The following is a 25,418-nucleotide window of genomic DNA, read 5'->3' as shown; positions in this document are numbered from 1 at the left end:
TCTTGATTTGTCAATTGTTGATGTTGAAGATTCACTTGATATACTGTTTGCCATCGAATACAACACATGAGCTTCAACCCCTCGACAAATCTGTATATCGTTCATTTGAGCATCATTGGGATAATGAGGTATTATTATTCTTGGATCAGAATCCTAACAAAAAGCTGACCAAATCACGTTTTAACATCATACTTTCAAATGTTTGGTCTAAATGCATGACACATAGTAACATTATAAACGATTTTAAGGCTACTGCTCTGTTTCCATTAAATCCCGAGGCAATTCCAGAAACAGCATTTGCTCCTTCAATTCTCTCAGACGTACCGGCACTGGATGATACCAACAAAGAAAATAGGCGTCCACCTGAATCTCCTCAACCTGGTCCGTCTGGAATGGCATCCAACAAGTCTGGCAAATTTTCCTATTCCAATGTTTACTCTTCTGACTCGGATTCGACTGATGACTATATCCCTCTTGCTGAGTTAAAGAGACGAACAACAAAAGTCACTTCTTGTAATGAGCTTTTGCCCACACCAGTAAAAACTAATGAAAAACCTAAAGAAAATCGAAAAAAAGCTCTAAACTACAAAGGAACTCCTGTCACTAGAGACCTTTTTACCGAGGAGAACAAAAATCGTGCCAAATTGAATAAAGATATTGAAAGCTCCAGGGAAAAGTTAAGTACCGAATGGTATTGCCATGGATGTGAGAAAGACAGGCAGGCCGATATGAGGCAGTGCAGCAAATGTCTTGAATGGTAGCATGAGGAATGTGTTGGCTTAACAGTCAATGACATGGATGATTTTGAGTGTCCCGATGGCTGCTAAACTTCGCCCAATTAACGAGTTGTGCCATTTTTATGTATAGGCTTTATTAAACCTCCATCGGATAATAAGGCCGATTTGCGTTATTTTTCTTAATATTTATTTTTTTTTCTAGTTTTTTTAGAGATTATTTTTTTTAAGTTTGTTAAAATTAATATAACCTTATAAGCACTTTGGCGTATTAAACTAAATATTAACATTACAGTCTTTCACTTTATTCAATTTTTTTCTTAGCTAGGCCTTATTCCCCTCAAGTACCTTATACCCAACTACTAATTATCATATACCGAAAACCTACTATTAGTATCATAAACCGAAAACTATAACTTTGTAAATGTTTTTGATAGGTTTTCTTGCCCTTCTTTTTTCCGCCTTTATTTCTTTTCTCTGTTGTCTTGATGGATGCTTGCCTCTAACTCTTAAACTGCCTCTAACTTTTTTTTATTTTATTTTTTTGTTGATTAAATGAAACTCTATGAAATGCATTTTATCATTTACATACGTAAATGTTTTTGAACAAATGTTATTAAACAAATATAATGTTATTCAATATTTTACCAATTTACCTAGACAACAATACAGCTAGTTATTAGAACCTTTTGTTAGTTTTAGTACAGATGGTAAGTACCCATAAGGTCTCAGCTTTCTGTTTGTATTTACTACAAATCAAACATCTTATTATCTGAGTATAAAGACGAGTTATCTGATTCGAGTTCATTCCTTATTCATAACCGCAGAATATTTGGTAAATCCTCTAGAATGATAAAATAGCTATTTCTTGCAAGAGTGACCGTGTACACGTAGATAAATAGTAGACAATAATAAAATGCGAGAAGCGATTTATATAACGTGTATATATTTTTCTCCACTGCTAGCAAAGCGCTTTCGGCTAACAAATAGCCATCATCAGTGCTACCTAAAAGGTGTAAAGAATATAACTTCAAAACTTCACTAGAATTATCACACTTATGGGTCAAAATAAATAATAAAAAACAAAAATAACAAAAAATACCCCTTGACAAAATTAACCCCTTCAGGGAGAGAGATTTTTTTTTATTATTTATTTTCACCCCTTAGTGTGATAATTCTAGTGAAGTTTTGAAGTTATATTCTTTAAACGTTTTAGGTAGAACTGATGATGGCTATTAGTTAGCCGAAATACAAATTGCTTGCAAACGTTATACAAATCGCTTCTCGCATTTTATTATTGTCTACAATAGCTATTTCTGCTTTCTTGATGCCTCTTTGAATATGCGGACTATAATTAAAACGGTTACATGATCCTGAATATATCTATTACTTCTCTCATGAATAATTTTAAGACTGAGTAGATGCAGGCTAATTTTTCCTTCTTCTGATCTCTCTTTTTCCCGCATAGTCTATTCTTTCCGGTAGAATGGCATTATTTCTTTCCTCTTGCACCCTTTTGAGTACGATATACGATTTCTAGCAATTCTTCCCTGATTAAAGAGATTTTATCTTCATATTATCTCCCTTCGAACTCGAATAAGCAGATAATTAGCCATGATCATCGATTATTCGAGTTGTATGCTTGGGTCTTACAAGAATGCAGTTTCCGTGCTAGATCAGGCTATATCTCATTATAACCACACCTCAAAGATTTCATTATGGACTTCCAAACATCAAGCCTTAGTACAAATACAAAATCCAATTAATCAGCTTTAAAAAAATTTCAAAACCAGAAAGAGATACTGCCAAATTCTACTTAATAAGGGATATTTATATAATAAGGGATACATTTTTTATAATAATAATTATATCAGTGCTGAGTATGGTTTGTCGTTTTATAGAATAATATTTACTTTTGTATATACAATTTGTTAATTGAATAGAATAAGATATTTAATTTTTATATAGGAGTTGACTATTTTATTTGGAAAATATAATACTTAAGATTGACAAAAGTAAAAGAAGAGACCTCATTTGTAAGTTTTTTTTATTGTAATATTCTATTTTTTTTCTTTTTTTACGTACAAATTATTTTTGATCTACTATATGTATATGGGATAGACTATTAATAAATAATACTCAATAGGTAATTTTTGTACATCCTAATCAAATAAACATGTTTCGATCTTTCCGTAAAAATGTAATTATGGTATAATTTAATTAAAAAAATATTAGTGGGGAATAACTTTATTTTTACATATTTTTAATTAAATCCGTTCCTGACCTGGTGCAAGTTCATTAGCCTTTAAATCGACACATCAGAGAAATGCGGACAACCGTTATCATATACGAAAAAAATTAACGGATTACACTATTGGAAAGCTTGCTTAATTACTACGTGCAATTTTTTTTACGTTTGATAAAATATTTTACTTCTTTCACTACTATTATTAATACAATTACCACTTAAATTAAAAGTGTTGAATCTGCTATGAGAATGAAATGATGTAACAGTTACGAACAATAATTTCACTCTGTATCATCTTCAGTCCTCCAGTTGTTATATTAAGCATTTAGTTTTAAGAAGTAAGTTTTAAAATTTTCTTTTACAATTCAATATTAAACCTATAATGATTTCTATGATTTTTCCCCAATAAAAATAAAGAGATAGAGGTTATTTCAATTAAAAACAGATAAGCTTAGATCTTCAAGTCGAAATATATAGACTTTGTCCATATGTCAGACTACACTTCTCAGATAGCTTTTATAGCTAAAATCTTGTTTGATTAATTTTTAATTGACTCACTTATTTTGTCGAAAAAAAGAACTTTGAAGCATAAAGATTTCAGAAAAATTGATTTTGTATAATGACGGTCGCAGTGCAGAAAAAATGGTTTCTATGCCTCGTGTATAATATGACGTTATATTCTGTGACTTGTGCTTTTAGTCCATATTAGAAATTTGATAATATAATATTTCTTATTTCCTATATCTTCTCTGTATTAAAGGCTAATAATTACCTTTAAAAACATGATATGGAGTAAATTTATCCGTCACAGGTCTAAGGTTCCGAAGAACAAATAGTGATTTTGCAGCTACATGGTTAAATGAAACCAGTTTTGATGAAATTGAAAGAAGTCGTCCATATTCTCAAAAAGATCTTGATATAACCATATCAAAAGAGAACAACAGAAAGTCTCAAGCTCAAAAGTGGTAACACGTGTTTCGCTCCTACGATCATCACACCTTAAAAATAAGTGTGTATAATGTGACTCAGTTGGTCGTGTTTTAACCTTTTTAAGCTCTGATGATGCTCTTAGGAGCGAAACAGGTATCACCACTTTAAGTATAATTAAATAATAACATTTTCCAAAACCGAGACTGTATTGTTCCCTTTAGATATAGTCATTAGCATGAAGCAGGAGTCCGTTAGGTAGCTATCCCGAATCTTTATTAGGTAGTTACCATATAATCGGAAATAATGAACGAACTCCGAATTTCAGATGATTTTCAGCTGTGCAGAACATGTGTTTGTAGAGTATTATTGTAGACGATTTGTTGTCGTTCTGATATAAGTATTCCTGCATTTATGATAGATGTTTATGACAAATACAATCAAATGCTTTACTAAGATAAAGAAATAGACGTGAATTTAGACATATTACAGGGCAAACCTTAATAAAGTCACATATAGATTCGTTAACTAGTGGAAAAGTTTCAAGAAAGTTGCACTGTCGCAACATGAAAAAATAAATAAATCTATACTTATAGCTAGTACTGGACGGAGCAACGCAAATAAAACAAGTCGAACATATTGCAACAAATCCTACTTGATCGACTCGTCAGGCAGCTACAACAAGAAAACCCCCCGCGAATTTATACAGAATGTACTTAAATTACAAGAATTTCATCTCTATAAAATGTAAACCCTATAAAAACATAGTGACAATAACCTCAGTAGAACAATTGAATGTTGTGAAATTATGACAGTTCTATAGAACTATTTTACAGTGTACAGAATTACTACAAACCTCGGCATGGACATACGGTATAGCCTTACAAAATTCATATTTGGGATTTTATATTGGGAGATTTAATGGTCCGTTATTTATAGAAGGAAATATAAATGGCGAAATGTATGCTAACGTGCTCGAAACATGATCTGTCGAATTAAGAAATCAGCGCTATACGCACACGACAATTTATTTTTACGAGACAGTGTATTACATTTTGAGCAGAATAGAGCATCTAGTCATTATGTAGTTCCAGCTAGACAATGATTAAAAAATAATTATCCTAATCAATGCATAAGAAGAAAAGGTCCTGTTGAATGGCCTCCTAGATCCCCAGACCTAACACCTTTTGATTTGTCCGGGACCACTTCAAATTTGTTATTTTAAAATGAAACCTGGAATAACGATGGTAGAAAGAAAATAAGTTGACTTTAATTTCAATGTGAACGGAAAAATTAGATGCGGTCACACTAAACATCATTAAATCACGCGTTTATATTGAGTGATTTATAAATATATATAGGGTAATAAAGTTATACCGTATACCGGGTGTCCGAAAAGTAGACGTCAAAACGTAAAATGAAAGTAGGCGATAGAGGAAGTCAGTTGTAATCGACACAACCCTAAACAGGGTGTTTCGGAACTACGGAATCAAACTTCTGGGGGTTGTTCAGTGCAGCAGAAGAATCCATTTGAGTATAGGAACCCATGTCCGGAAATGCGTCACTACGCCACTACGGCCCTAAGACGCGTTAAAATTTATAAAAAACACTAATTACCTAAATAGGATCTGCTGCATTTATTTTTACCTTTTGTACATGATACCATAACAACAACTGTTTAAAATCAACGCTCATCAATGTCAATTCTCAATGTCATGTTTAAAAATTTTATAGCTTACAATTTTTAAACATTTATTGCTAATGGAAAACTTTACCAATCAAGAATTGGCGGATATGCATTTGGCATACGGAGCAACAAACTGCAATGCACGAGCAGAATCGCGATTGTATCATGAACGTTTTTCGAACGACAGCATCCTGGATACAAAAAGTTTATTGCGGTTCATCGGCGGCTCGCTGAGACAGGCATGTTTAAGATCAAGATGCATGGTGTTGCTCGAACCGTAAGAACGGTCGAATTTGAAGAAGAGGTGCTTCAGCGAGTTGCCGATGAACCATCAAATAGCACACGTGACGTCGTTAAGAATATGAATATGAGTAACGCTTCTGTCTGGCGGATACTACACGAGCAACAACTCCATCCTTACCACTTCCAGAAAGTTCAAGGTATGACTGCAGACGATTATCATCCTAGAGTTCAATTTTGTCGATGGCTTCTGGATCACATCATTGCACAACCCAATTTTTGCGATATGTTTTGTGGAGCGATGAAGCCTCTTTTACAAGAGACGGTATTTTTAATAGTAGGAATAGCCATGTTTGGGACGAAGAAAATCCTTATGCAATTTTTCCAAGAAAACATCAGAATCGTTGGTCTGTCAACGTATGGGCAGGCATTGTTGATGATTATTTAATTGGGCCATACCTTTTACAGGAACGGTTAACAGGACCTATGTATCTGCCTTTCTTGGAGGAAGTTCTCCCAGAACTTCTTGAAAATGTTCCACTAAACGTTAGACAGCAAATGTGGTTTCAGCATGATGGAGCGCCGACTCAATTTGCTGTACAAGTACGCGAGTATTTGGCTCAGCGGTATTGGCACCGTTAGATTGCCAGAGGTGGAGCAGTTTCTTGGCCTCCTAGGTCACCCGATTTAACGTCGCTCGATTTTTTCTTGTGGGGACATGTAAAGTCTTTAGTCTACGAAACTCCACTAGTATCAGAGCTAGACTTAATTGGACGAATAACAGTAGCATTTGAAATCATTCAAAACGAGGATCAAATTTTTAGCGTAGTCCGCCGAAATCATGTTCGGCGTTTAAATCGGTGTATTGAGGTTGGAGGAAGACATTTTGAACAATTGTTGTGATGGTATCATATACAAAAGGTAAAAATAAATGGATCAGATCCTATTTAGGTAATTAATATTTTTTCTAAATTTAAACGCGTCTTAGGGCCGTAGTGGCGTAGTGACACATTTCTGGACATGGGTTCCTATACTCAAATGGATTCTACTGTTGCACTGAACAACCCCTAGAAGTTTGAGCCCATAGTTCTGAAACACCCTGTATATTATTATCCGATTGATAATAGTTTAAAAGCTATTACCGTGTCATGCATTCTTTAAAAAAAAAATAAGAAACAATATCTTCACGTATTTACTTGATATTTGTTACGAGTGTTGTCCTAAAGAATGTACCTTTTCACAAATATTAACTGCATGCATAATTGCTACTGTCACTACTTAGAAAATGGTAATTGTTCAATGTGTTTAAGTTTTACATACATATTTTTGCGTGTGAATTTTAATGCTGCTACAAAACACACGTACGGCCAAAACCGAACAGGTATCAGAACAAGTTACTATTTTATGATAAGAAAAATAAAGATGCTTTATAAGATCAACTAATAGTTGCTTCGTCGTGTGGGTAGTTGTTTGCTTCATGTTTTGTCAACAAGTTAGGTTTGTTTATGTACCGTCTGTTAGATTTCTTACACTTTAGGTTATTTCTCATTTTGGAGTTTGTGGTATTAGTCCGTTTCTACTATTACAAGTAAACTTTTACAAATGGTTCATAATAAATATGCAGGAATGCAACATAGTGCAAACGATGGTGTTCCTCATCACTCTGCCTGAACCGTAAGGCAACATCTCGATATTACTTTTACTGATTGATGGATTGAACGGGCAAGAACTATCCAATGGCCGCCCCGCTGACCTGACCTGAACCTCATAGACTTTTTCCATAGAGATATTACGAAAAACTTGTTTTTTTTTTAATGAAAGCCAGACTTAAGTAGAACTACGAAGAAAAATGAGACAACGTTATTACCAATGATAAAAAGGCCTTCCGCATAAAAAGCAATTTCATCCGCCGTTGCCGAATGTGTATTAGAGCAGGTGTTTCACGTTTTGAACATTCATTGTGACGTTTAGTAGCAATAAAATCTTTTTTCTCCAATATTTAGAATTAGTTATGGAATAAGTGATTTTAGTCCAAGTCCAGCTTAATAAAAATGTCAATCAAAAAAGACTTGTATCACTTATCCAAAAATATTAAAATATTTTACCGCATCAGAATTATCATTAAATAAGTAACTATTCCTAATGATTGTCTTTAAATTCATACCTAGTTGTAATATATACCTAATTGTAAGCCAAAAGGCAACTGATTAGTTTTTTAAAACTAACAGGTTAAACAGGCTAAACTACAGTGATATTTTTTTAGATTCAACTCTTTGCTGTATAAGAATTGGTTTCAATAAATATATTTATTTATTGTTATGGAGGTGATCTCCATTTATATATATTTTGCTGATGATCATTTGTTTCGTTTTCTTTACGTTGATATTAAGACCATATTGTTGACTAAACTGCGTGATTTAATCTATTAACCTTTGCAGTGCTTCCAATCTATGTGCTATCACCATGGTATCATCGGCGTATCGCATATTATTCAGTCAAGATTCAAGGGGACCTGGTAGGTAAAAATTCTTGTTTGCTTTGGAGGCTACAGTCTTAATGTGTATATCCCACTGTGCTTTTAGGTCAATAAGAGCCCCGTGAAACTTTTCATGACAAACATGATCATTTGCAGTTTAAACATCACTCAGCGTAAAAAACATTTTTTTCGTGTTAACAAATTAACCAGTAAATTGACGTACAAATTGCGAAATGATTAATCTTTTATATACTTTCTGTAAATGGTTAATATGTTAATATGAAACTCACCTAGTGAGTCTCCAAAGGAACACTTATCTTTAAAGGTAGCGTCACAAAAACTGCCGTCAATAAAGAATTCGCAATCAAGTAGGAACATCAACTGACCAGATTAATTAATTTAATAGCCACTGCAAATGACCTCCTCTATTAACTCCTTTCCTTTGGTCGTCAACTTTTGGGACACTCTGTATATAAAGAGTCCTTAATTTACAAAAGCTTTTTTGAATAATCCTTGAAGCATGTTTTATATATCTTAAGCGCCTATCAAAAATAACACCCAAATTCTTGCTGGAGTCTGTGGCCATAATTCTGCTACTGCCAATGTTAAGTTTAAAAGAACGCTTTTTTTCAAAAATCAGAAGTTTGTTTTTATGGAATTTAATACTAAGCAGTGGCATGAGGAGATTCTACATACAGTGCATCCTAAAAGTTATGTCTAAATTCGTTTAAAATTCAGGGGTGTGTTCGAAAAAAAACGCTCAGGCCGGTCGATTTTTATTTCAAGTTGCGCATTTTTGTACATGAAGTTTGTATATACAGGATTGCTTAAAAATAAATTACGACCATCAACTTAATTTTTTCAAATGAAAGCACCTTTTTTTATTTCATTTTTGAATTTCGCGTCGAATTCTAGGTATGTTTCATGCATCATGTCCTATACCTAAAGTCAACAGTTATCGAAAAAAAGACGACCAAACACTATAATTGAAGTTGACCTTACGAGTCACCTTATCTCTGAGAATTTTTATACAGAGCAAAATTCCATTCATTCGTGTTTTTTTATTGTTGGGTCGTGACCGTGTATTTTCATAGAAACTGTATGACAGTTGTACGCCAAACAGATATTGTCAAGTGTGAAGTGTACGAGCAAAGTTGCGGTTTTCACAATGGTAAAGTTAACGAAACGAGAAAAAATAGAAAAAAAACACGTACTCAAAGAGAAGCTGCTCAATTATTTAATGAACTCCATCCTGATCGTCCTCCGATATGTCAAAAGGTGGTGAGTAGAATAGAGGCTAAATTTAGAGAATTCGGTCATGTTAGAGATCTGCCGAAATCTAGTCGTCCTGCTCGAGATGAAAATGAACAACTTGACGTTTTGACAACTTGATGAAGCCACGTTCTGTTTGAATGGTAGTGTGAACAGACAAAATCCGCATTGGATGATAGAGGTAAACACCCAGTACCCTCAAAAACTAAATGTGTGGTGTGGAATAGTGCGCGGAAGAGTAATAGGTCCCTTTTTCTTTGAACAGACTTTAACGTTCCAGCATTACTAGCTTTATTTCTAAATCCATTGGACCCAGACTATCCTGACGAAGAACTAATTTTCCAGCAAGATGGCGCTCTTTCGCACTATGCTGCCACTGTGCGTACATTTTTGGATAAAACCTTTCCCAATCGGTGGATATGAAGGAGAGGACCCATCGAATGGCCTGCTAGGGCGCCTGACCTAACAACAATGGACTTTTCTTTGTGGGGATACCTCAAGTCGAAGGTATTTGTTAATAGACCAAATAATCTAGATGACTTGAAAGAGAGAATTCGCAGAAGAAGTGCGCGCCATAACTCCGAAAGTGATTGAAAATGTGCAACGAGACTTTATTGATCGCCTTGGATATTGTCAAGCCGTGAATGGCAACTATTTTGAACATTTAACTTAATTTTTGTTCTTTTTTTATTTGTTACATGAATCGTCTTTTTTTCGATAACTATTGACTTTAGGTATAGGACATGATGCATGAAACATAAGCAAAATTCCACGCGAAATTCAAAGATAAAATAAAAAAAGGCGCTTTCATTTGAAAAAATGAAGTTGATGGTCGTAATTTATTTTGAGCAACAACTTATATACAAACTTCAAGTACAAAAATGCGCAACTTGAAATAAAAATCGACGGGTTCGAGCGTTTTTTTTTCGAACACACCCCTGAATTTTAAATGAATTTAGACATAACTTTTGGGATGCACTGTATAATATTAATATCTTGACTAATGTGTCTTTCCGCTAATTGTGATATGAAAAACTTTAACAGAGCTGAAAATTATATGCATATTGATGCGCACGCAGACAATCCAAACATCTTGTAACAGTATTCTTTCAAAAACCACTCTCTCATGTCTAGTAGAGAGATAGACTTTGAGTAAGTTAAGGATGCTTTCAATAAAATCAAAATACTTAAGCTTTAAGCACATTAATTTAGGATTACCATTATCAAATACTTTTATTGTAAACAAGAAACAGAAACAATGTCCGGTTACCCTGGTCACAAGAGGTTATATCATGAGTCACTTTAGCTAGAGCGGTTTTAGTGCTGTATAGTGTTTTAAGGCTATTATTTAAGAAATTATTTCCTCAGCTATAATGTTTTCAAGTATTTCCGAAAAAAATGAAGAAAACTAATAGACATCAAAAGGAATATTTATTTTAGCGATTGGCAAAACATTTACAATTTTTTAAGATCTTGAAAATGTCGGCTGACAGAGAGATTGTTTTATAAAAGAAGTTAGTTGGAAAAAGAAGGTCGATAAACTTTTTACTAAAACCGTCCGTACCAGCAGTGTTAGATTTATGCTTACGATAGATTCATTCAATTTTTTACTACTTCAATTCGAGAACGCAAGGGATTAAGGCAATAATTTACCTTAAAAAATAATTATATCTGTTTAATATTTTTGTATTTATTAAAATATTTGAATTAATGTATTTATTATGTTAAAATAATTATGTATTCAGGTATGTATTTAAAATGTTTATAATATTTTAATACATACCATTAATAAAATTAACTATACACTAAATGTTAATTCAAAAAGTAATCTTTTGTTATGTATTTTTTAATAATAATAATGTTACTATATTTTTATTTCTTTTAATAAGAATTAAATTTAAAATATACAGAAATATATTAAGTGTTAAAAAAAGCAATAAATTAACAAAAAAGCAAAAAAAATCGTTTGATTTCGCGGCGTACCACATTCACGAACTTTCATCGTGCAACCAAATGATGACGAGCTACATTTGTTTAACCGATTTACAGAGCAAATTGCCCGAGGGCGATGTTTCGTTTTCTCTGTATCCGATTTCGGTTTAACAGTGAAAATGCCATTCATTAACTAGAGATTAATATTTTTTAACGAAATATATGTAGTTTCTTTGAATGACGATATGCTTGTGGCCAGATGAGAATTGATATAAATTATTAATAGAAATTAGCTTAATCAGACAAACGGAACCGCATGCCCGTTTCATTTTTTTCTGCTTTAAAATCATATGTGCTTCCGAAAAATAAACTGAGGAACCGGATTATTCCAGTAAACTGAAAATAATACGATTTATCAAGTGTAGAGTCTAGTCTTTTCTATACAGGATGATTCGTTAAGAATGGGCAATCTTTGAATTGGAGATACTACATACCAAAATAAGGCGATTGAGCTTAACATGTCCTATACAAATGTTGTAGGTTTACGAGATACAGGGTATTTAAAGTTGGAATTTTAATTTGAGGTTTCTTAATAATTTTATGATTTTAAGCAGTATCGTGTTGAATATTGGCGACTTTATGTATTTTGACATGAAAATTACGCATTTGTGGTGAATTTAGCATCATTTATACAGGGCGTTAGTTACACCCTGTTACTTAAGTAAATTACAATATATCTTTTTTGCCTAATCAGTTATGGCTAAAACGACTAGAAAATCTAAAAGGCAGTTCATTTTTAAATAAAAAAGGTACTCTTGTTTATTTCATGTTACTCTATCAGTTTTTAAGTTATTTGCATTTTAAACATTCAGCGTAAAAAATCCTAAACCACCGTTATTACAATGGCTTAATAGGAATTTATTCTTTTAAATTACTACTATGCTCGGTAATAACAGTAAAGACAACAAATAACAATCAGTAACAATATTAATAGAAAACTTCAAAGTAAATGCTCAAAATGCCCCTCTAAATGCTCACTTTGTAAGGCGTCTCCTTAAAGATCTTTGAATATTAAATAATATTTGTCGATAGCTTCTTGAATTTTCTGTCGTAATTCTTCAAGGGAATTAATTGCATCTTTGTAAACCATGTCCTTCATGTGTGACCATATTGAGAAGTCTAGAGGGTTTAAATCTGGACTTCTAGATGACCAAACAAATTCACTGCGACGTCAAATCCACCGGTGAGAAAAATCTTCATTCAGGTATCGCCGTACTGGCAGAGGAGAAAAATGTGGAGGCGCCCCGTGTGGTCTTGCATAAACCACATGTTCCGCCTTATGGTGCATCTTTTAGTAGTGGATGTAACTGTTGTTCAAGGAAGTTTAAATAGAGGGGCCCATTCAGGAGGAAGTTCAATATGACCAATAAAAAAACCAGATATCACACCAAATATTTACCTTGAATTCATACTGAAAATGTCGTTCCTTTAGAGCATGTGGATTTTCGGAGTCCCACAAATGATTGTTTTTTCCAATTAAAAACACCTCGTCTAGTAAATGTCACCTCATCGGTGAAAAGAAATCTGAAGGTCATTAAGAAATTCTTGGTTTTCGGATTGTTTATCTAGCATAAATTGAGCAAACTGTATGCGAACTGTTTTTTTTATTGGTAAATCTTGAGGTAGTAAATATTGGATAGGAGTATAGTGATATGGACGGAGATTCTCTTTCTTTAAAACTCCTCAGATAGACGATTGGTTTATTCCTGTTGCCGTACTTAACCGACGAGTACTGAGATCTGGATTTTCCTAAATACGAGCTAAAACCTCTCATTTATCAGCGACGTTGATATTTTTTGGAGCACCATTTAAGGTTTTAGGACGAAAACACCCTGTTTCGCCCAAGCGGGTATAAATACGTCTGAACAGTTTGTGATTGGGTTGTCTTCGATTTGGTTTCTAAATACCTTCTGGCTGCACCAAGTCTACTATAATTTGACTGAGCAAAAACGCAAATCATTTCACGCATTTCACTGTTGGAATATTCATTATGACGTGGCATTTTCTTATTTTAGAATTTTAACTAAATAATACACTCTTACTTAGTGACAGTAAAATTGTCATATAAATTCTTTACACGAAAAACTGATAAGTGCTAACCCAAGACTACTTGAAAAAAAGTCAGTGTAATAACGGTGGCTTAGGATTACTTAAAAACTGATAGAGTTACATGAAATAAACAAGAGTACCTTTTTTATTCAAAATTGAACTGCCTTTTAGATTTTCTAGTCGTTTTAGCCATAACTTATTAGACAAAACTATATGTTGTAATTTACCTAAGTAACAGGGTGTAACTAACGCCCTGTATAAATAATGCTAAATTCACCACAAAATTCGTAATTTTCATTCTTAAAATCACAAAATTATTAAGAAATTTCAAATTAAAATTCCAACTTTAAATACCCTGTATCTCGTAAACCTGCAACATTTGTATAAGACATGTTAAGCTCAATCGCCATATTTTGGTGTAAAGTATCTCCAGTTCAGAGATTGTCCATTCTTAATGAATCACCCTGTATAGAAGATACTCAAATCTTTATTTGAATAAGTATTTGACAATGAAGTTAAAACTTATTACATCTTTTGAAGTATTAATGCTTAAACATCAAACAAAGAGTTTGAAACTTGAAATTCTTGGAATCACAGACTTAGATAGAGCGGAGACATGTTATAAAACTGATGAGGTTTTAGCTATGACACATTTCCAGAAGGCGGAGTATGCGCATACATAAGGGACGACCTTTCTGTATATGTAAAAAGTTTTGAGCAATTTTGGATAATGGTCAGAGTGAGATGAGGCGATATGAACATCAACTTTCTGTTTTGTAATAGTTCTACTAGTTCTATTGATATATAGGTTTCTATTGGTCTGGTGGCCTAACGATACAAATGATTAAACTCTATTTCCCAGTTATAATCTCTTTTCGTGTATATATTTTTAATGAAAGCATTCTGTATGGCGAATTTCCTATAATCAGTAGAAATCTTCTGGTTTCCTTTTTGTGCCCAACAATAATAAACTAGTAACGTTTTCTGATTTACGACCTGATGAGTTTTTTGGGTGTGTATAAGATACTAGAAAAATTAATTTACGCCAAATCGACTACTGATCTCAGGCACTATTATTTTCTTAGTGCAATCTCCATTTTATTACGTGTCCTAGTACTCCTAGGTGATACATATATGAAGCAGCTGATAAGAGTTCAGCAATGTTTATCTTATTGTTTACAGCAATGCGTTTGAAACCACAGATATTAATTTTAGGAACCTTGCTCTTTATTATCTATCAACAGAGTGTGTTCATGTAGTTTCCTCACTTTTCGCCTATAAACTATTCCGAGGTATGTCTCATTTTCTTTTAAATATCGATATCGTACTAGTCCCCGAGTTTAAGCAACCTCCACACTAATGAGTTAAAACTGGAAAATCAAAATAAATAGTAAGAAAACAGAGGCCATTCTAATAACAAAAAAGCATGACCGCAACATCCCAAATTTGGCAATTTCGGGCACGCTGGTCTTCTGGAAAGACGAAATAAAGTACCTAGGAGTATATTTCGACAAAAAGAATAACTTCAAAACGCACATTATAAAGCAAATTAATTCATGCAGTGGAACCCTTCATGCACTCTACTCCTTTTTCTGCAGGAGCAGTAAGCTCTCTTTGACTAATAAATTAATGGTCTATAAACAGCTTCTACGTCCTAAACTGCTTTACGCCTCAAACATTTTCTGGAATACCACGAAGACGAACATCAGAAAGCTTCAGGTATTTCAGAGCTAGTATTTGAGGATGTTCACTCTTGCACCCTTCTTCGTAAGGAATGTTGATCTGCACTCAAACTTGATACAATTCAAGAATACATAGTTAAAAAACATTCAAAGTTCAAGGAAAAAGTCAGAAGTGTGCACAACTCCCTAATAGGAGAATTTCTCCTGAGACCAAGAGAAAACCGGCCATGGAAAGGCGTAATGTGATATTAGCCGCCGAATTCAAAAATACTAACTAAAACAGTTCTTTCAGTGTCTAAGTTGAAACCAAAGGACTGAGATCGCTCACTCACTCAGGCTTTGTTTTTTCTGCGAGGAGTAGGGCTCGGGCTCTGGCTCCGCCTAAAGATAAGTGGTAACCTTTCCCGGAAGCCTAATTACTCTTTCCTATCCTGAAATAGGTTATAAACAATAATCAAAAATTGGGTTAAATAAAAATTTAACCCAACCTCAGCACCCAGATGCTACAGAGAAAAGTAGTATAGGAGCTAAAAGTACCATAGCACGCAGTTGCAACTGAGAAAACCGGCAAGAGCAATAACAGCTAGTCCAGAAGAAACCAGTGTAATAAAGAAGTTCAATACCTCCAATTCTTCTTGGGACTTAGAGTCTATGTACAACGAACTTGGGTGTGACGCGCCATATATGGTCAGACGCTTTCTTGTTTTCCTGTCTATTGATTTCTACCTGAGTCCATTTTAATACTCCAAAGCTGTATTGCAACATTGGAACTGCTAGTGTTGATGGCCGACAAGTTATTCTTGGCCCTAAGCTCAGCGTTGAGGATTCTCCTAAATATTCTTGGGTAAGCTTCTTTTTCATTTGCTTGTAATTATTATTTTAATTTTTTTCCATTTCCTGCTATTTATATATTCTTTGAGAGATCTAAAGACTGTTGCGTCGTCAATTTTTATACTTGTCCTTTTTAATGTCCTTAAACCATTTTTAATTATAATTCCAAACTCCATACTTATGTAATTTCTGATTTACCTATACTTGGTTGAGTTTCAGTCATAAAGTCATTAACGTACAGTAAATAAGGGATTTTGTTTTTTTTCTGTTGCTTCCTTTATAAATTGCATATCCACTTCGGATGTTCTCGACGGAGAGTCAGTAGTCAGATGGAGATTGATGTTCCAAGGTGTCATCTATTATGTTCATAACATAACATTGCCACATTATCATATGGCAATGTTAAAAAGTGCAGAGTTCCTAATTTACAGGCTGTCTTATGGAACATATTGAACAAATGAGGTGTTTATTTTATTTTTATTTAGAGATGTGGCTGGAAAAATGTTACGACGTACATCTTTGTACAAGATTTTAATTTTTGGTCCATTCATGCATCAATGGACCTACAATCCGGGGTGGGTCTTGGCCGCCTTAACAATTCTCCTTAATTCCCTCCGATCCTGAGTGGCTTCTTCCCAGTTGAGCACCCCCAGAGTAATATTACAAATGGTCTTTTGTTGTTAGTCTTCCCAAACCATTTTAATTAGCCTTAAGTCATTACTCCTCTAGACATGTCCCAACTGTCTTAATATATTTGACTTGATTTCTTGTGCTATACTTGGACTATTATAAAGTTCATATATCTTCTATCATGTTTTCTGTCTTGTATGATCATGATCCATGTTTTGCTAGCATAAGTTACAACTGGCTATATATTTACTCTTGTTTGTCTGATTGTTTATTGTAATATTTGCTGGGTTGTGTAATAGCATTTATTTCCTTGTAGCATGCGCCGTCTTATTTCTACTTTAACTTTATTATCTGATGCTATTAAAGGCATCCAAAAGAATGTACGTGCTCGAAGTTGTACCCATCCATGGTAACATTTTTTCATATTCGATCTGATGTTTCGTTTCATATGCATATACATACTTCGTTTTCTTCTCGTTGACTCTCAATCCTATTTTGAGCTTCTTTTTCGATTTTTCTTAAAGCTTGTTTTACGCTAATTGTATTTCTTCCCACAAGATCTAAGTGATCTGCATGCGCTAGAATCAATCTCAGATGTTTATACTTAGTTTGGTTTTTTTTTCACACCAAGCCTAGGTTATTTGGCGACAGTTCATCCATCCCTTTATTTTAGGCCAGTTGTTGTAACAAATACATATTTCATTGTATTGGCCGTCTATTTTAATTACACCATATGATCCTTAACAACGCATAATTTAATCATTCCTATTCTTATATTGCCGACGATACTGTTATCTTTTATGAAGTAGAGTCGTGGATGTCTTTAAAAGAGTTAATTGAATAAGATTTTAGAGAAATATATAAGTGGTTTCAGATTAATAAATTAATACTAAATGAGCACAAAACAAAATTTTTGCCATTTACATCCTAACGTCACAATCTCCAAAATTGCTGTTGTCAAATATCTCGGTATTATGATAGATAGTCACCTAAGATGGGACCAACAGATAAACTATGTAGTTACAAAAACTAGGTACCTTGTAACCAGATTTGCTCATTTAAAAATAATATTCAAAGTTGAAAAACTTAAAACAATTTATTGTGCCCTAGTTCAATCTGTGTTAAAATATGGAATGTTTTTTAACACAGTTTGTTTGCATATTTTTTAACATGGTTGGGGAAGTAGACTCTTAAAAACTCGGATGTAATTCAGAAATGGATTCTTAAAGTCCTCTACAATCAAACTAAAACTTATGCGAGCAACCAGATCTTTGCTCAATCCAGAGTGTTCGATTTGCGACAATCAAATTTCTTCAATATTGTTATGTGCATTGCCAAAAACAAAATAATTCTCCGACCTGATCAACATAATAGACCAAAACGATACAATACTGACTATGTAATGGTTCCTTGTTCAAAAAAAGAAATTGGCCATAAATCTGCTTCTTACTTAGCAGCAAAATTTTATACTTGTCTTCCAGGAACCCTAAAACTCTTAATAAGTAACGAGAGGTTGTTTAAAAAAAAATTAAAAAACTGGATTTTTAAAAAATATAGGCACACATTTCATATGTATTGTAATTGTAAGTAGTAACATGCTTTAAATAATTTTAACAGCCATTAGATATAAAGGTGTTTGTAATGTATGTACTACATGTTCTGACTTTTCACGAATTTCGTTTTTTTTCTAACCCTATGGATGTATTTATGTTTATTTATGTATTTGGCTCTATAAGGATTTGAAATCTTCGTAAATAAATAAATATTATTATTATTATTATTATTATTATTATTATTAGTTATTAAAGTTTGCTGGGTTTTCCAAGTTTTTCTAGTGCTGACTATAAGCTTGCTCTGAAGATACTAAGCTATCATCTTAAGTTTACGAATAGATTGTGTACACATATAGAGAGTACACAATGTATGTACGCACATATCGAATTCCCAGCATTCTTCTAACAGTTGTCTTAATGTAGTAAATAGCTGGTCTGTTCTTAATCATTTCCTTCTAAATTCACTTTAGCATTCTCTTAACTTGTGTTTGTGTTCTTACGAAACCAATACTGTTCATTTTTAACAAATCTCTAGGTACTCGTTCTTATTCCACTCTCTGGAAGAAAAGTTTTCTAAAACCCATTTTTAAATCTGGTAGTAGAAATGAAATTTCCAATTATCGGGCTGTGTGTAACCAATCTGAGTTGCCAACGCTACTTGACTGCCTGGTCAGTGATAGGATTGCCTGGAGTTTTAAATCTTTATTTAATCCTGAGCAATTTAGATTTATAAAAAGCAGATCTACTGATGCTAATTTGGTGCTGTATGTCAACTACCTCTACCGCTGCTTGGAGAAGGGACTTCAGGTTGACTCAATATATACAGATTTTTCCAAGGCTTTTGATCGGGTTAACCATGGGGTACTTTTGCAGAAGCTTAGGGCTTTAGATATTATGGGGCCTCTTCTTCAGTGGATCTCGGGATTTATCAGAGGTAGAACCCAGATTGTTAATCTCGGAGGTACATGTTCCTCTGAAATTTTGGTGCCATCTGGGGTGCCTCAGGGCTCTCACTCAGGCCCTGTTTTGTTTTGCCTCTTTTTGATTGATTTAGTTTGGAAACTTGAAAATTATCGTGTGCTAATGTTTGCTGATGATGTGAAGCTATTTAGGCGTATCACATCCCTTTCTGATGCTGTGCTCCTGCAAAAAGACCTTAATTTGTTCTTTGATTAGAATTAGATAGATTAGAATAGAATGTCCCTTAATATCAATAAGTCCCATAAGATTAATTTTTCTAAGCAAAGAAACCCTATTGCTTTTCTTTATAAAATAAATAATGTAGCAATTGGTGTCGAAACAGAGGTTTCTGACTTAGGAATATTTATTGACTTCAGGTTGTCTTTTAAAAGTCACATCAATCAGGTGACTGGTAGAGCAATAAAAATGCTGGGTTTTATCCAACGGTCTACTACTGATTTGTCTTTGTTTACTTTGAAATTACTTTATTGCTCTCTTGTTAGGTCCATATTGGAGTATGACTCAATTGTGTGGTCCCCGTCATATAACTGCTACATTGAGCAGATTGAAAAAACTCAAAATAAATTTTTAAGGGTGGCGGCTTTTAGATGTGGTTTAAATGCTACTATAGATTGTCCCGAGTTATTGTCTCTTTTTAAACTTAGGGTGCCTTCCAGATTGAATAGACAATCAGAAATATTTTCAGTCCCATTCCACTATATAAATTATAGTATTAATGAGCCAATTACACGAATGGCTCGAAGTGCTAATGGTCTGTCAGAACAGATAAGCTTTTTTGACTCTAGGGTTACATCTTTTAAGGGGCAGTTAAAGCATATTATTTCATAAGGGCTTTAATTAATTAACTCATCTACACTTTTTATTGATTTATAGATAGTTTTGTATCTAAATATATATGTTTGTATGGGTATGCTATGTAACACTTTTGTAAATGGATTCCGTAAATAAATAAATAAATAAATAAACTTTACTATTTCTTCTGCATATGGAGTTATTCGGTTCCTAATTATGTTGAACAGAACTTTATATTACGTGTTAAGGAGTGTGATACCTCTATAGTTGTCTTCCATGTTTTCCATGTTCCTTTTTTCCAGTTATTTGGAATCGTTTCCTGTCTCCATATTTTTTGCATCAGCTGATGTCAGGTATCTGCTATAGTTTCTGTCCACCCTTCTTTAGAAATTTCGAAACTTTTGGTCAGTTTACTGTAAAACCCTTTAATAAGATTACCAGTAAACATTTAGTGTAAGAGTCTGATAATGATGAGTAAATTCATCGAAATTCATTACTCTTGACAAAAAGATTGACATTTTCATTTCACTCAGAAGCCACTCCACTTCAAGAATGGACTTCGACTTACAAACCTTAAATAAGTTTTCCATATTTCTGTGTGCTATTTCATTTTAGATAACAAAATAAGAAAATACATAATTAATTTTTTCGGGTCAATTGCGCGCTAAACAACCCGTGTAAATAACACGAGCGTAAGTAAACAAAGAGCACATTTTCACACTTGTGAAGACATTAATAATTATACTGTTACGTGCTGTTGAGTATAACTTACATTGTTTTATAAATGTCTCGTGTTTTTTTTCCTTTTATTAATGAACATGTCGTGAGCGACGCGAGCCATAAGCTTTATTAACGTAAAAAATAAAATTACCGTTTTAGAACTAATAAAATAAAATTAGTTTCCATGTTTAAGAATAAAAATATTTTTCGTTTTTACAGGTGACAAACGACAAAACTCTTTTTAAATTACGTTTAATTCTGGGTCGACCGAACCGGACCACGAACGGCAGTTTGTCTCGATTTGTGCTTTGGAAATGTTGGTCACTGGGTCACATGGGCTGACCTTGTTCGATCGAAAGTGGCTACTTCCTCGACGAGCTTTTGGTAGTCGAACAGCACTTTCGTCGGGTCAATGGGTTTTTTATGAATACCATTTTAATCGATTTATTTATATGAAATATTTTTTTAACTATTGCAAGGACAGCGCAAAATGTTTATATAAGCGTGGGTCTCAAAATGCTTGGTTCAATTTAAACTAGTCTCTGAAAATGAAGCTTATAAAACCATAAACAGAATAAGAAGTAATACTATTGGGGTAGATGAGATCTCTATAAGAATGTTAAAAGCTTGCATTCCTATTTGCCTACAACCTCTAGTGAATATGATTCATAATTATTTATCTTCTGTATGTCTCCCTGACATCTGGAAAAAAGCATTTGTTACTCCAGTACCTAAAGTGAACAATTTAACCAATATTAACGAACTAAGACCAATTAGTATTTTGCCAACTTTATCTAAACTAATTAAGAAAATTGTAAAAGGTCAATTGCTGGATTATTTATTAAGCAGAAACATTATCCCAAAATTTCAGTCTGGCTTTGGACCAAATTATAGTTGTACGAAAGCTCTTTTAAAAGTACCAATAGAGATTGCTCTATCTCTGGATAATGGACAATGTTGTCCCTCTGTTTTGATAGATATGACAAAAGCCTTTGATACTCTCAATATAGAACTTTTAATGGCAAAACTAAGGCACTACAATATTCAGGCAAATGGGTGGTTTAAAAGCTACCTTCAAAACAGGCAACAGGCAGTAAAGCTGACTAATGACGAGGGTGTGGACGAGGGTGTGTAACTCCTGGGTGGAGAAATGTAACTCAGGGAATGCACCCGCCGCCCGCAAGGGTCGGTGTTGGGACCACGTCTCTTTATAATACTTGTGGCTGACTTTGTTCATAAAATAATTTACTGCAGATATCACAAGTATGCAGATAATTTGCAAATGTATCTGCCATTATTGGTTGGTTGCCTGCTTGAAGCCTTAAATTTAATTAATGCTCACTTACAGAGGATCTCTGATTGGGCTGAAAAAAACTTTTTATTAATTCTGGTAAAACACAGGCAATCCTGTTCTCAAGAAATAAAAGTACCTTGAATAATGGAGCACCAAGTAAATTAAATATTAATGGTGTTGTATTGGAATGGGTAGATCAGGTAAAAAACCTGAGCCTTGGTATGGATAATCGAATGTCATTTAATGCGCATGTAAATAAGATTTGTCAACAATCATATTATAAATTAATGTCATTATATGAATTTAAGGATATTTTACCTGCTAGTACAAAAAAAATCCTTACAGAGACAGACTTAGTATTGCTGGATACTTAAATATTCTATATGGTCCTTTTTTAACTGAACAAAATAAATATAAAATCCAGAAAACCAGAATCAAAATTCTTGTGTAAAATTTACTAGAAATTTGCCTCGGAGGGTTTATGTGAGTGAGCATGTAAAGCAGGTCTATAGTCTTAATATGGCCCAAAGAAGATTTTTGGGTATAATCTGCACTGTACATAAATTACTTAATTTCCATGAACCAGAATACAGTCTGTCAGAATCTGTCAGAATTCCTTATATAAAGGGGAGATATACATAATATAAATATTCGCCATAAAAGCACACTGGCAATCTCCCAGTATAAGACTGAATTTCTGAAAAGTTCTTTCATATATACTTCTGCCTGTAGTTACAATGGCCTACCTGCAAGATTTAGGCATCGCCTCTTTTAAGTCTAAATTAAAAAAAAATTTGGAGACTGCTGATATTTTAATACGGGTGTCACTTTGATTGTGGTATGAATCATTATAGTCTAACTCATTTTTGTTTAAGTTTTTATTTTTAAGAAAATTATACTACCTTCTTTTATTAGTTATCGTGGTGGTTATTAAAACACGCCTGGCGGTACTTTTTACCTTTATATGTATATAGAATAGATGTAATTTATTTGTTGCATACAATGAAGATTATTTTATTTTATTTTTTATTTGTTATAGTAATAATTTTTGACACAAACAATAATTGTTTTACTATACAGATTGGCGAATGGATCACTACGCATATAGAGTTCCTAACAGCCGAGTCAGTTCGAGGTTCGAGCTCGATTATTTAAAATTTTATTTTAGTTAGCGTCTAACGCCGTTTGCTGTATCTGCAAATTAAAGCGTTGTTTTTATTAAAATGAAATATAAACTCTAATAAAAATAGAATGTAAACGGTATAAAAAAAAAACTCCAAATAATAAACCTAACAAATAATGTTTTAGCTAAACTAAAGGCTGGCCTATCGTAAACGCTGTTTCTAACTCCCAAAAGAGTTTGAGGTAAATGTAACTTCTATGAAAATAGACTGATCCCAGGTTTATATCAGAGAGGAGTTGAACGGCAAGAAAAACTTGGTTTTATAGCAACTCAAGGTATTTTTTAGCGTTCAAAGTACCATCAATGAAAAATTGCCCAATAATCTGATCGCCCAAAATACCAGCCCAAATATTTAACTTTTGAGGGTACTGAGTAAGGAACTAAAGTTTCTATGCTCGTTTTCCTAAGACGAGTAACGAACAATGGAAGGATTGTGTTTACCATGCAATGAAAAAGAGGACTCATCTGGAAACAAATTTTTTTCTAAGAAATTTTCATTTTCATTTGCCTTTTCCATCATGCATGTTTTACAAAATGCCATTATTCGCCACTGGTCTTCAAGAAACACCTCCTGAGTTTTGGAATGCTTAAAACATTTATATCCATGTTTTTTCCAAATACTCGTCACAGTTTTATGATATATACCCAGTTCTTCTCCAACACTTCTGCTCGATCGTGTTGAATCCGAAACTAAAGGACTACAAACTATTTCTTCCCACCGTTCTATCGCCTGGACCCTTTCAATAGGTAGTTGACTAATGTTTTGTGAAATGTCTCCATTCTTGGAGGCAAAAAGATGTCTTGAAAACTTGACACACTTAAAATAGTTTTAGCACAAGGAATGGGTCTATTTTCAAAATTTATTGAGAATAAATCCCTGCTTTAAACTGCCGAATTGCCTCCATAGAACCATTTAGTCAATTGAACTTTTTCGGAAGGGGTATAAACAGCCATAATGATAAATATTTAAAAAGCGCTTTGAGAATCAACAGTGCAGTATGCTGTTACACAGCAAAATGAGGTCTGCTAATTCTGCCGTGCCGAAAATATCAAATCAGACGATCGGAATCCGCCGCGCCGCTACCCTATCAGAAAGTAAGCGAGAAGCGGTGTTGCCATTTATAATGCCTAGGTATAGTCTTCTATTCGCCAACCTGTATAAGAATGGTGTTCGCAATAGTCCATACAATTTGCAGTCAATAGATTTTTTGAATGCCGTAGGATTTCTTAGCTCTAATTAAGTATAGTCAATATACAGTGCGAACGTAAAGGTTGGAATAAATTCATTTAAAATTCAGGGGTATGTTCAAAAAAAAAACGCTCGGACATGTCGATTTTTATTTTTAACTGCGGGTTTTCTTACTATAATTTTATGTATACAGGGTGGCCCAAAAATAAGTTACGGTCATCAATGTAATTTTTTTAAATGTAAACACCTATTTTTTATTTTAGATTTAGGTTTTACATCAAATTCTAAGTACATTTCATGTACCATGTCCTATACCTAAACTCGACCGTTGACGATTGAACACAATAAAAGGCTATTTTTGGAAGAGTTATTTATATCAAGCAATCTATCAGTTATTGTTTGGTTATTTACATTTGTGGTTGGTGTTTTTAATTGTTAACTTGTCACAATTTGTTGACATCAAATAATTTTGAGTGAATTTAGTTTGATTTAGATGCCTAAGCAAAGTTTTGCTTGTGTTAAGTTTATCAAAAGATAAAATTAAAATTTCAAAAAATGGTACGTCTTAGTGAGCGAGAGCGAATAGAGATTTTGATGATGATTGGTTATGGAAACAGGATGCGCACTCAGATGGAAGTCTGTGAAATTTATCATGCCAAGTATCCTGATCGGCCACGTATATCTCAAAGTACTGTCAGTAAAATAGAACAGAAATATCGGGATTTGGGTCATGTCAGGGATAATTATACGAAAGGTCGGTCAAGTATATCAGAAGAGAAGAACTAAATGTTTTGCTGGCAGTTGAAGAAGATTGCCATAAAACGACTCGCAATATTGCGTTCGAAAATCAGATATCCCAGACATCCGTCGTTAAGTATTTAGGTATAAATAAATGGCACCCTTACAAAGTTCAATTGGTTCATGAACTAAATGAAGAT

At 33.6% G+C, this 25,418-nt stretch overlaps 2 protein-coding genes across 6 annotated transcripts in view; one reads left to right on the top strand and one right to left on the bottom strand.

Annotated features, from left to right (window-relative positions):
• Positions 1-25,418, bottom strand: part of LOC126735604 (protein PFC0760c-like) — a 92,374-nt gene that overhangs the window by 21,464 nt on the left and 45,492 nt on the right. The gene's annotated exons all lie outside the window — the stretch shown is intronic.
• LOC126735603 (WD repeat-containing protein 81) overlaps positions 1-25,418 on the top strand; it is a 295,976-nt gene that overhangs the window by 250,900 nt on the left and 19,658 nt on the right. The window contains exon 33 of one of the 3 annotated variants that reach the window (XM_050439651.1): positions 8,275-8,374. The exons of the other annotated variants lie outside the window; for them this stretch is intronic. Within the exon in view, the coding sequence (XP_050295608.1) occupies positions 8,275-8,359 (85 nt within the window). The 3' untranslated portion in view covers positions 8,360-8,374. Of the gene's footprint in view, positions 1-8,274; positions 8,375-25,418 lie in introns of those variants that run through there. 3 annotated transcript variants of the gene reach the window in all.

This window comes from Anthonomus grandis, chromosome 4, assembly GCF_022605725.1.
Source record: "Anthonomus grandis grandis chromosome 4, icAntGran1.3, whole genome shotgun sequence".
Classification (NCBI taxonomy): domain Eukaryota; kingdom Metazoa; phylum Arthropoda; class Insecta; order Coleoptera; family Curculionidae; genus Anthonomus; species Anthonomus grandis.
Note: the sequence above shows the minus strand (reverse complement) of the source record. Positions and strands in the feature narration are given on the sequence as shown.